The 12,897-nt window shown below is 36.0% G+C and overlaps 1 protein-coding gene across 1 annotated transcript; it reads right to left on the bottom strand.

The window, feature by feature from the left end:
* Positions 1 to 1,324: 1,324 nt before the first annotated feature.
* On the bottom strand, positions 1,325 to 6,289 carry LOC107466711 (probable U3 small nucleolar RNA-associated protein 7). The gene is made up of 8 exons (XM_016085720.3): positions 6,064 to 6,289; positions 5,415 to 5,480; positions 5,235 to 5,324; positions 4,503 to 4,635; positions 3,593 to 3,711; positions 3,350 to 3,417; positions 3,037 to 3,085; positions 1,325 to 2,430 (listed from the first exon to the last, which is right to left on the bottom strand). The coding sequence occupies exons 1-8, from the start codon at positions 6,121 to 6,123 to the stop codon at positions 1,405 to 1,407; spliced, it is 1,611 nt and encodes a 536-aa protein (XP_015941206.1). The 5' UTR covers positions 6,124 to 6,289; the 3' UTR covers positions 1,325 to 1,404.
* Between the last annotated feature and the right edge of the window lie 6,608 nt (positions 6,290 to 12,897).

Genomic DNA, 12,897 nt, shown 5'->3' with positions numbered 1-12,897 from the left:
AGTAATATAAAAGAGAGACGGAAGATTTTATTGTTGTGTGTAATATTTCTCAGATTGTTTCTCTATTTATAGGTGTGTGAAGTTTGCATTTTTAACTTCATTCAATATTAAAAATAAAAATCAACTGTCCATATTAAGAATGGTTATCCACCTCATTTTTCATCCTTATTACAATAATATTATCTTTTTCTTTTTTTATTAAAGAAAAATATTCGTTGATAAGTTATGACTACTTAACCCATGAGTAGAAACTAAAAAATGAGATTTTTTAATTAGAAATGACAAAAAAACCCCACTAAAATAAGTATTTACCAGAATTATCTGTCATGAGATCAAAATAAAAATTCATCGAGTCTCCAAAGAGAGAAGACCCGCACCCCACAAATGAATTAGGATGAGGGCTAAAAAAGAAGTCCCACCCCCATAAACATGAGCTAAATCTCACGATAGAAAATTATAATATAATCCTAGATTCACTTTTCTTTCCATATAATTTTTCTTTGTATTCTGTGTTGATTTTCATATTCCACTTTTTCTATAAAATGGAAACCGGAAACAAATTGGAAAAGGATTATATAATTCACCAGGACAAATTAGCCCCAACAATATTACTACAAGGTGGATCAAAACACCCATGAAGGGAACAAAAGGTTGTCATATATGGCGGTTACTGATGTCATTAAGGCAGTTTTTTTCAACAAAAAATAATAAATAGGGATTTACTTTCTCATGATTAATGGTAACCTCATCAATGGAGGAGCAAAAACGCGAAGAGGCCAATCTTATGGGGGTTGAATAATTGGAAATGAAAGACGAAAGAAATGGGAAATTAATATTGCATGAGAAAATTAATGCTAATTCTCAGAAAGAATAATTTTAAAAAAGTTACATGGTTTGGATATTCTACCTGATGTTGTAAATGCATTTTCAGCTCAATATTGTAAAATTCCATGCAAGTGAGAGTGAAAGAATGTGCTTTTGAATAAAGAATTTAATTTTGATATGTCATCCATATAAACAATTTTCCATATGTATCTAATTACATTTTGCAACACAAATAAAATTTTATGTTGTCACCGATAACAAAAATAACAATTTTTTATATTAATCATACATATAGATCTAAAAAAACGAATATGGCTAGATAACTGTATAAAACATCAAAACTAACGGTATGAAAATATCTATAATTAAGGATTGAAGGTAATCAAGGGATAACTTAATCCATGAATTGTCAATGAAAAATGTCAAAAACTGAATGCATCTATTTGGCGCAAAAAAAAAATAATAATAATAATGGGAAAACAAAATGAAGTGTGGCATATTTCAATATCATAGGCCTTTGGATACAATTGATATCAAATGTGACAACAAATACAATAACTCAGAAACCTGAACTCTATATCATGATGATTTCTTACGAGCAAACCTCTGTAAAGATTTTGGTAAATCAATGTTCTCACCAGTTTTCTGCTTCTTATGGGATATCTTTTGTTCCTCGTTAATCTTCTCCTCTAAGTAAGGCCTCTTCACTCTAGCAATTGCATCCTGCTTCTTCTGTATCTTTTTACCTGGCTTATTTCTTCCTTTTGTTTTGTTCTTCAGTTTTGTGCCCTTGGCAGCTTCAACTGCGGCTTCAACTTCAGCCTCCCTCTCTTGCTTTGTCGGTTTCTCTCTATACGTTGATTTCACCGTACCAATCTTGCTTGGATCCAGCATGATAGTCTCAGGTGGAAGTTTATCAAGAAGAGACCGCACTTCCTTCTCTCTCCGCTGTTTAGATGTTTCAAATGGATTGGCAACCCATGTGTCGAAGTTGGGTTCTCCGGCACCTGGAATAAGAATACTAGACCAACCCATGGAATGGCCAATGGCTAGAACATCTTCATACGGCCGAAAAGCTAATCTTCCTATCTGGTAACCTTTCGCCATCGAATGAGTCATGTACTTAGAATAGTTCTGCGTCCCAGAAACATCATTCAGAACCTGTACAAACGAACCAACACCACAAGCAAGCAAGCCCTTTTGACTAAAATCCAGTGTGTTTGCGTGGCCCGTTAACGTTTGAAGAGGCTCAAATTTCCTCAAGTCCCAAAGCTTAATCCTCTTCTCTTTACCCGCTGTGGCCATTAAGTGGCCATTAGGGTGGAATGCTAGTGCTGAAACAGGCCCATGATGACATAGCATTTTCACAAGGGGAGCAGAACTAGTTGGCTTCCACATTGTAACTGTACCACCTGCGTGACCCAGACCAACAACTGCATTGAAGGGGTTCACTTGCATCACATTTGTGCGTCCCAGGCCTGTTCGAAAATTACCCACAATCTCACCCATTGTAATATCTTGATAATGAAGTTGCCCAAATTTGTTGACTGAAGCCAACAGAAAATGGTTTTTCAGAAACTGAAGCTTTAATGCTGCACCATGTTCCTGGAAAAAGGTAAACAAGTAAGTTCCATAAGGATGCATCATGATTTTACAATTTCAAGAAACTTCTAAAAACAATAATCAGAACTTCCCTTTTTGCAAGATGCAGGAGGTAGCCAACTACAGCACAAATTTCTACCTACTTCGAGGCTTTTAAGAATAAAAGGTAATGCTAAAATGCACATATGAAGGGTATATATTCCCTCATATTATATGTTCCACTAATAGGAAATGAGGATTACTCAGCATGTCTCATTTCGAACTAGTTCATTAAAATAATGGAGACAAGACAAATGGAGTAATTACAATTTTTTTTGGTGACTTTTTTTTTTGGTGACTGGAGTAATTACAATTTGAAACCATCTGCATATGTTTGTGTTAAATATTATATTAGGATGCTAAAAAGAATTTAATGAACCTTTAGAAGAGAGCAAAATAAGAAAGAAATATATCAATCAGAATCAGATAACATGAGATTTAGACCCCAGCATATAAATATGAATGGTTCAGCTTCAAAGGGATGACACTTAACCATCAGCATATGCCAAAATATTCTAGAAGTTGACTATTAGGTAAAATTTAACAACAAAGGCATAGAAATGCACTGACCCTGAGGCAGCGAATTTCAGTTCCGTCTCGATTATACATGTAAACAAACCTGTCAAGTGTGAAATTCTACAGTTACTCAACAAGGACAGCAGTATATCACCAAAGAAGTTAACGTGTTAAATATTTTGACAAAATAAATTTTAATCAGCTTTTCCAAATGGTAGAAAATATCTATGCTCATCATATGACAACAAAATAAAATGAATAAAAGTCTCAGTGTGTAATCTCATTTCAATAGTGTATTAAGCAAGAAGCACATGGAATTATATAGATAAAATACGAATCCAATTGTGTCTCTGTAAAGAGAATTTACTTCTTCTGGGCAGCAGCGAAAAAGAGCTCATTATGCAAGAATACCACATCACGCACTGTTTCTGCTACCTGAAAAAAAAAAGAAAAAGAAAAAAACAGGAACAATTAACTTAAAATCTCAGTATGCATGTCGTTTTGAAGCAAACAGCAGCCCATTCATCTTCTAGCATGCAGATTAGAGTTTTCATCAATAAAGTAAAGGAAGTGCAGAAGTACTTTAAAACACACGTGCAATAGAGCATACCTGAATCTCTTTGATTAGGTTAAGATTTATCATGTCCACAATTCCAAGGTGGCCTTTACGACCACCAACAGCCATATAACGGCCGCTTGAAGTAAAATCCAGGGTATATGGACCAAGATCTACAAATATGGATTGTAGCACGATGAAGTTAAATGACAGATCAAGAAAATAACAAAATTGTTGACATTCAAAAAGCGTCCCACACTCCGTTGCCGTTGGGATAGAGTATAATAAATTAGGACAGGCAAATCAAACTTGTAAAAACCTGTTAGAAGGAAGGGCAGTGCCAATTGAAAGGATTAAAGGAACATTGATTTTGTAAAAGAACTAAAACTAGAATTAGAGATTCAAGTAAACACCAAATTACCTGAAATTCTAATAATTATTCAGCAAACTGTTTCAATAACTTATACTGAAATTAAAATCATCTCAAATCATAGTAGTTACTAGTTAGTACAACATGTATGAGAAAAGCAAAGCATTTAAGTGCAAAGAAACCACAAAGAAGATCATTCACCATCTTGAAACATAAAGCAATTGCATTAAAGTCAGATGTGCTTTCAAATTCAAATACACTTAATAATTTTGTGTAAAAGTTCTACCTTGCCTCTAGAATAAATAAGCCAAATAACTTTAAATTCCTATGAGTAAAGGTCCTAAGCGCGACCTCAATACCACTGATGTACAGGAAAGAAAAGCCAACTGACTTGGATAAATATAATGAAATATACTGATTAAATTTATATACTTTAATTCAATTTCCTCTCGGCAGGAAAACTTTTACATATTATTTAAAGCATAGGAATCAAAAAACCAAAATGAAAGGCCATAACTAACAATACAAGTTATAATGGAGACATAAATCTGACACAACCCAAGATGCTAAGAAAAAGCAATCAATTAAAGGTACCTGGTAAAACAATATCGTATTGGTTCCTTAAGTTTACAAGACCTACTTCTTTCGCTATAGCCTCCTGTTTGATCCTCCATGTCTTCTCTATGCCTTCAGCCTCCAGATAACCTCCCTCGTTAGGCATAAGCCACTGCGTAACCAAAATTATAAAGAGAACATTAGAAATTCATAACATGCAATTTTATAATCCTACCTTAAAGAAGCACATAAATTGACATGGATGCCTGATATCGCATGAATATAGGCAGACACTTTAATAATGGATGGACATGGAAACGGCTATATATATATATATAACGTTCTTTGATATATGTTATATGTGCCAATATTTGCTATTATTGAGCTCATTCAAGATATCAATACTTGATACAAGATATATGTTCCATGTGTCTCATATGGGTATCACTATTATCCCTCAAATTCAGAAATACAACCGACCATTCAACTTGATACTCAACACACAATTAACCCCACATGAAGTTAAACAATCTTCACATGGAACAGTTTATAGACCAAATTGGTTGCATTGCATCACCTAATGACCAGCCAACCTTAGTTCTAATAGGAATATGGAGTCAAACATAATGCAGCAATAATTTTTTATGGATTAGACCGTAGATCACATCCACAGAAAAACTTAAGAATAATAAGTGTATTAATGATGTGAAAAACAAGAGGATACATTCAGTTCAATTGTTGAACATAAAAGCCACATGAAAAACAGGTTACCTTTTCCGCCTTGGCAGCAGCTTTCGCGGCATTGCCATATAATTCTTCTCTAACAGATAGTTGACGCTTGAGCTTCCTATCTTTCAAATCCTGCAAATTATAGTTGACAAATTAATATTAAAAGATAAGATAATTGACCGCCAACGTATTGATTCACAAAACCATAATAACTCTATATACCTCAAAAGAAGCAGCTTCTCCTCTGAGATACTTCTTTATTTTCAGATCTAACTCATCGGAGATGTCCTGAAAAGCAACACATAGTGTAAAGAATAAAAGTACATATCAAAATCCAAAACAAAGACCACGGTGATATATAACACAGACAAAAAGCTTTCTTCAAATTGCTCCATTGCCAATACATTCGGGAAATAATGCTGTAATAGTATAACCCAGTGTTACACGAAAATGAAAATATTCAATTTGATGTAACAATTCTCAATTCCAAAATTCAGAGTTCAAAATTGTAACGAAAATTGAAATCAAGTTCAGCTAAACCCTAAGCAAGCATGCTTTACTTTTCCTTCTCCTTTTTCACAATTCTGAGTACACTCTACCTACGAATTCAGATTTTTAAAAAAAAATGTCTTCCTTGCTGTCTTGGTCATGCAAGCACATAAGCAGGTCAACGCTAAGCTTTATATAAGAAATGGAATATAACAGGGAACGAGAACGACACAGTAACATATTTTCCCTATGAAGTATTGCCCAAAAAAATCGAATTTACTTAATGGAAGCAACGTAGCAGTATTCAGAGCTAGGTTTGAAGCACAGGAATTTCAATGAAGCGATAGTGAAGGTGAAGGGGAAGAACCTGAGTAAGTAGTACCTGATTAGCGGAAGGTTTTTTCTTGGTAATAATAGCATGGTTGTCTTGTGCTTCGTCCATGGTTGGCCCCACAGAGAGAGAGAGAGAGAGAAGATGATGATTCAGCTTCGGAGGACGACGGAGGTAGTGGACGAGGTGGCGGAAGAGAGTGTATGTGGGTCTTCGAAACGGCGCCGATGTGTTGGAGGGTTTATTTGGGGGTTTTGCTGTTGCTACTTGCTACTGCCTCTGCCCAAATTTCTATTTTATTAAAAAGTAAAAAAATAAAAATAAAAAGTCTCCCTTTTTTATATCATTAAAATTAACACACAAAGTTAAAAAATCAGAAAACCAGCAGCAATATTATAATATTATTATGGCAGAATATAACAAATCAAGAATATTCAGAAATTAACGAAATTTCAGCAACTCAGCAACTCACAACCCAATCAGTATTATTAACAACAAATTAATCATACAAAACAAGTAAAAAGTCAAAAACAAATTCAAGAAGCAGTGTTTAATGCTTACCAGTGATAGGGGTGAGCATGGCCCGGCCCAACCCAAAGATTTAGCCCGGTCCCAAACACTTTACGGACTAATTTGGTGTGATTTCATCGGGTCTAGGATCGGGTAAGAGTCTCAAAAATAGACCCGGTCATTATTTCGGGTCGGATCCGGGTCATAGCTCAGGTCACCGAAATCGGTTCGGTGGTCCGGTCACCATACACAATAAATATTTTGTATTATTAGTGATGGATGATGGCTATTATTATGTGAAATTTAAGTATTGTAAACTTTAATATTTTGTGTTATTAGTCATTATATATAAGACTATAAGACTATAAGTTAATGTTTTATATTTAAAATGCATAAGACTTTAGACTAATGCATAATATTGTGTTATTTGTATTGATTTAAATATTTGGTGTTATTAAGAAATATTAGTATTGATTATGGTTATGCTTTAATTTTAGAGAATAGTTGGTTTTTGTTATATTTTTCTAAGTGAATTTTACCATGTCAAATAATGGTTGGAGTCTTGAAAATTTGGATATTTTTACATGCTAACTTACAAGAAGGTATCAAGGTAATATAATGTTAACGGTCCGGTTTTCACTCGGTATAGTTGTGGCCCGAAAGGATATATGTTTCATCGGGTCTAGGATCGGGTTCGGATCTCAAAAATGGGCCCGGTACATATTTCAGGTCGGATCTGGGTCACATCAAACCCGGTTTCACCCGTCCCATGCACACCCCTAACCAGAGGAAGGGATAGAGAGACGGATTAAAAAACCAGCAACAATATTATTATGGCAGAATATAGCAACTCAAAATAATCAGAAATTAACAAAATCTCAGCAACTCAGAATCAGTAAACTAACCCATCAACTCAATCAGTATTATTAACAACAGATCAACGGTACAAAACAAGCAAAAACAAATTCAAGAAGCAGTGCTTAATGCTTACAGGAGGAAGGGACCGAGAGACAGAGCTCGATGGCGACAACGACGGCGACGGCGACGGCAAGGAGAAGAGAAAGCTCGACGACCACGACGACAGAATCTTCAACCCTGCTTCCGACGACCAGACGATAAACACAGAGAGAGCTCGACGATGACAACGACGGGGGCTGCGGGGTTGCGGTGGTTGCGGACTGCGCGATTGGGGGTCTAATCGTTGTTCTTTCAACTCCAAAATTTCACTTCAGTTTCAGAGAGGAGAGGAGAGGAGAGGAGTGTGGGACTAGGCTGTGGGGCTTGGGGCCGCTGGGGATTTAGGGCTCCCTTTTTTTCTTTTTTTTTTAAGTGCAAACGGCGCCGTTTGGGGGGTAGGGGTTTATTGAACCAGGACCCTTTAAAAAATCGGCCAGTTCTAACAGTTCATCGGTTAACTACCAGTTCGACCAATTTTGTAACTAGTTTTTTGCCAAACGATTTTTGAAGCTAATTGAATCAGCCTGATGACCGGTTCTCAATTAATCCAGTTGAACCGATCAATCTGGTTCGATTTTCAAAATTATAATTTTTAGAACATGCACCATTGGGAATGCAGAAAGCCCAATGACACGATTACCAAAAAAACAGGCCCAATTGAAGATTGAGTCAATTCAGGATTATCAAGTAAACCAACTTGGGTCAAGACGTCAAGTGGTTATTAGCTCAGCTCATCCGGATTTTACCCCCCTTACCACAATAGGCAAACCCATAATTGTCAAAATTAAACCGATAATCGAACCGATCAAGTTATTGGTTTATTAGTTTATTAGTTCAACTGATAAATCACTGATTGAACCGATAAAATTGGTTCTACATAAATAAAAAATATAAAATAGTAAAACGGTGGACATATTATATGTCCTCTTATCAATTTATCATATAAAATTTAATGGTGATGCTTATATTACCGTTAACTACTATGACATATCTATTTATGAAATTGTTATGTAGATAACATTTTTGGATATTTTAATAGGATTTGTAATAAATAGAGAGCAGTTGATAAATGTTATATGAAAACTCCAAAGATAATGAATGTCTTATTATCCAAAACTACATTGTTTCCATACTTATGTAACAGCAACGAAACATACATCATTGTAAATAATGAAATACATGGGCAATTTTGTTTTATTTTGCATTATCCATAGATGAAAGGATATACATGTCCACTATTTACCGTCGTGAAGGACGTAATTAATACTTTTTTTTCTTCAATGACTAATTAGTCTTAAGTCGAAATTCTCAAAGACCTAATTGTCACTATACTCTAAAAAATTAAAAATAAATACCTTTTACTAACAATTTAATATTAAATGTAAATATTAAAAATTATGTATATAATATATATAATAATTAGCAAGGGAATTACTAGCCTAGTGGCATGGTACCTTGGATTGCAGTCGGTTCGCTTCGATTCTTACAACTATCGTAAACCAATGTAAGGTTTTTTATTTTCTTTCAATTCCTTCTGTTCTCTTATTCTCCCAATGTATATTTGATCCTTTTAACTGAATGCTTTTATTTTGAGGTAATGCTCAAAATGGTCCATAAAATTCTCAACTCGGTTCATATTAGTCCTCTACTTTTTAAAATGACCAAATAAATCCCTCACTTTCAGAATCGTAAATCTTCATTAGTCCAAAAGTTACCAGACGTTGCGCTGATGTGTACAGTTAAGTGCCAAGTTAGCAGTTTGATGCATGTTGATGTGGACATACAATGATTTCAACTCAAATTGGTGCCTAAAATTTAGTTAAAATACTCAAATTGATCCATTCCTACTTATGAAACCTTAACCCCCAAATCTTCGTCTTCATCATATATTCTTCTTCCTCTCAACTCCTCTTCGCTGTTGTTCATAGTATTCTCTCAAATTTTATTCGTGGCTCAAAAGTCTACTTGCAAGTTGTTAGTTCAAAAAATATTCTGCCATCAGAATCCAATTCTATATCAATGGTTAAAAAATTATCAAGAAAGTTCAAGGCTTCCAAGCCTGGTACATGAGAGAATAACAATGAAAAAGATAAGTGAACAAGGAGCATAATGTGCTCAACAAAATTCTACAATACAGAAAAATATAACTGCTATACATCATGAAAAGATCTTAAGAAACATTCTTCACTTGCTGATGAAAAATGAGTGTGATGTAATAGCTGCTACACCTAATCATAACAAAATGGTTCCACTCCCGTTTTTGTTCTTCACTTTGTTTGTTTTCTATGCAAGTTCAAACATGAAAAGTGGTTAGATTGAGATGATCGACATAATCCTAAATGATGATATTCACATTAAATATACACCATACAGCTAACAAATGTCTCCTTTACTTGTTAAACATTTATCTAACTTATATCTTAGTTTATGCTACCACACTCCTCATGTAGAATTGACTGCTTACAAATACTATCTTTCAAGTTCCATTTAACAATTTGCATGAAAAAGTTTAAGATAGAATTAAAAAAAATGGTTAGCGTTCCTCCAACTACAGGATTTGCCTAACTGCACAACTTATTTATCCTCCCAAACTCAAGCTTTATACTTCAGTTGAAGGACATTTCTTCCCACCAAAATTTCTTTCCTTTTTTCTCTCCTACAACTCTACTAGTGACCAATTACAATATTAACCACATCAAAGAAGTCCAAACCTCAGCCAATACTAAAGTGAGTGTTAGAGAATCATTAGAGAATCATTAGAATCATTTTAGATCAGTTAGTATCGTTTATATTTATGTAGCATATCTGTATATTAATTGTAAGATTCTATGCTTTTATTACTTTGATTCTTCTGGAACCTATATATATACCCCTTGTACATTGTACTTTTAATCAGATTGAATAATACACAAAACACTTTCTTTAACTTAGTCTCTTGTTTCTAACATGGTATTAAGATCTTAGGTTATTTTTTTTTTTCAAAAATAATTGGTTTCTAGCTCGTTTATTTTGTTTCCTCCGACAGTACTTTGCCCTCACTTTTTGAGTCTCTCCCGACGCTTTGGTTCGTCACCACCGCCACCCTCGCCTTCTCTTCGTTGCAAGCTTTCCAACGCCACTGGAATCATCGCCGGAAGCCACCAAACGCGCCGCTCAAAGTTGCCTGCTCGTGTTCAGCCATTCTCCTTCCAGACGCCTCCTGCGCCGTTGGATCAGCGCCCCAAATCAACGGCTCTGCTTCTGCCACGTGTCACACGGCAACTTTACTGACCCGCGCTCTCGACCCGCGTACCTGACCCAATCCATTCGGCCCGTGTGGCACCCCGCCCTGTCAGCCCTGACGTGTCTTCTTGCTGACGTCGCTGCTGACATGGCTGCTGACGTGTCATCCGACATGGCATACAGTGGGACCCTCCCTAAGGTTTTTTGGTGAGTTCTTTCTGATTTTGCCTTCCGTTTTCTCGTTTTTGGCTTCCAAGTTGCAGTTTTTCTCTCCTCTCTGTGATCTTTGTATCTGCTATTATGAAAAAGTCAACTGTTTTTGCTACCACACACAGAAAAGATATATTCTGTCAAAATTGTAACCGTTTTGGGCACCTCTTCTCCGTCTGTCCCTTTATTGAATATCGCACATGCCACCAGAAAGGTCATATTAGCTACCATTGTTCACAACTGTTCTGTCATTATTGCAAGCTTTCTGGACATTTGATTACTACCTGTCCTACTCGCCCACCACATCCTAAGTCTGCTTCTGCTGTTGATGCTACTCTTGAATCTACCACCTCTACTCTTCTCAACCCGTCACCTGTCTCTTTATCTGATATTGCATCTCTTCTTCAGCGTCTTCTCTCCCTTTCTGGTAATACCCCTGCTGCTCTTTCGACTCCTCCAGGTGATTCTAAATGGTATTTTTACTCGGGATGCTTTAATCACATGTCTCCATTGCGTAATCTCTTCTCGTCTCTGTCTACCACAACAAATGCACCTTCTGTTAATACTGCTAATGGTTCCCTTTTCCATGCAACAAACAAGGGTTCTATCTCCCAGTCGACTCTTAATCTTCCTGATACTTATTTTATTCCCAACTTAAACTTTAATCTTATTTCTGTTGGTCAACTTGTTGATCTGAGTTTTGATGTCACTTTCTCTATCTCTGGTTGTCATGTACAGGATCGTCAGACGGGACAAGTCATCGGGACTGGACGTAAGGTTGGAAGGTTGTTTGAAGTTGAAAATCTTCATATTCCTCCTGTACCAAATCTCTGTGCTGCTCCTTCTCCATCTACCTTTCACTTATGGCATCAACGTCTTGTCCACAGCTCATTAGGAAAATTGCGTCCTCTTATGTCTCAAGGTCTTTTGGGTCAGGTTCCTAATGAATCTTTTGATTGCATTTCTTTACATCACCTTTTTAAACTATTTGTGTCTATTAAGTGTCGCATGATTGGGCCAACAGATGGCTCCAACAGATAGAACTTAGAAAAGACCCCCTTACACAAGTTCCAAGTATTTACCAAAACAGAAATACTACATTAGGGGCTAACTAGTGTTGGTGCAAATTGCTTGTAAGAGAGTTCAGTTCACACAAACAACCATAATTTAATCAAACAGATTAGTTTGCATAAGCTTACAAAATCAAAGACCTTCTCCAAATATGATATGGCATTGGTATCTAAATCGAAAATATTGAATTGTAACAAAGGTAAAAACATTCGAATTCCCTATTAAATCCACTATTCTTAGCAATATACAAACATCGGAATCACCCAACTAACACCAACACAGTGCAAAAAAATAAAAAATAATAAACCTAAACCCTTACCATTTACCATGGCCAATGTTTGAGTCTGATGATATTGAGATCTCTTATTGAATTGGAATAAGTTCGGCAGTGCATCACGAAATCTTGGTGATCTTCTCTATCTAATGAATGGGGAGTCCGTTTTGAAATCGTCTGCCCTGCCCCCCCCCGAGATATGCTTCAACAGGAATCACACAGGGGTAGATTGATACAATAGAAACCTCTGGTAAAATGCCCACCCGTAACCCGATAAAGTACATTACATAGTCCGTTTTAGGGATTGGCGACTTACCCATTCAATTACTTTTGCATCGGACGTTTCCCAAATGGGTACTCTCGGGTCGGGTGAATTCCATAATAGACGCCTGTTGGCATTCCAACCTTCCTTCTCCTTTCAGGGCTATCCGAAAAGAAAGAGAATTCAGTACTTCTTGGTCGTGAATATCTGAATAGGACAAACCGCCCCGTGGATATCTTTGCTTCGGAACAAAACAATTAGAATTAGGCTCGGTCAACTGGAATGTGTATTATCAATATAGGGTATCTTTCAATTGAGAAGAGCTATCGACCTGAGACAAAGAGAAAGAAAGGTCTATCTATTTGATTTAGTTATTCAG

This window comes from Arachis duranensis, chromosome 9, assembly GCF_000817695.3.
Source record: "Arachis duranensis cultivar V14167 chromosome 9, aradu.V14167.gnm2.J7QH, whole genome shotgun sequence".
Classification (NCBI taxonomy): Eukaryota; Viridiplantae; Streptophyta; class Magnoliopsida; order Fabales; family Fabaceae; genus Arachis; species Arachis duranensis.
The sequence above is the reverse complement of the archived record's forward strand: the minus strand, read 5'-3'. Positions and strand labels throughout refer to the sequence as shown.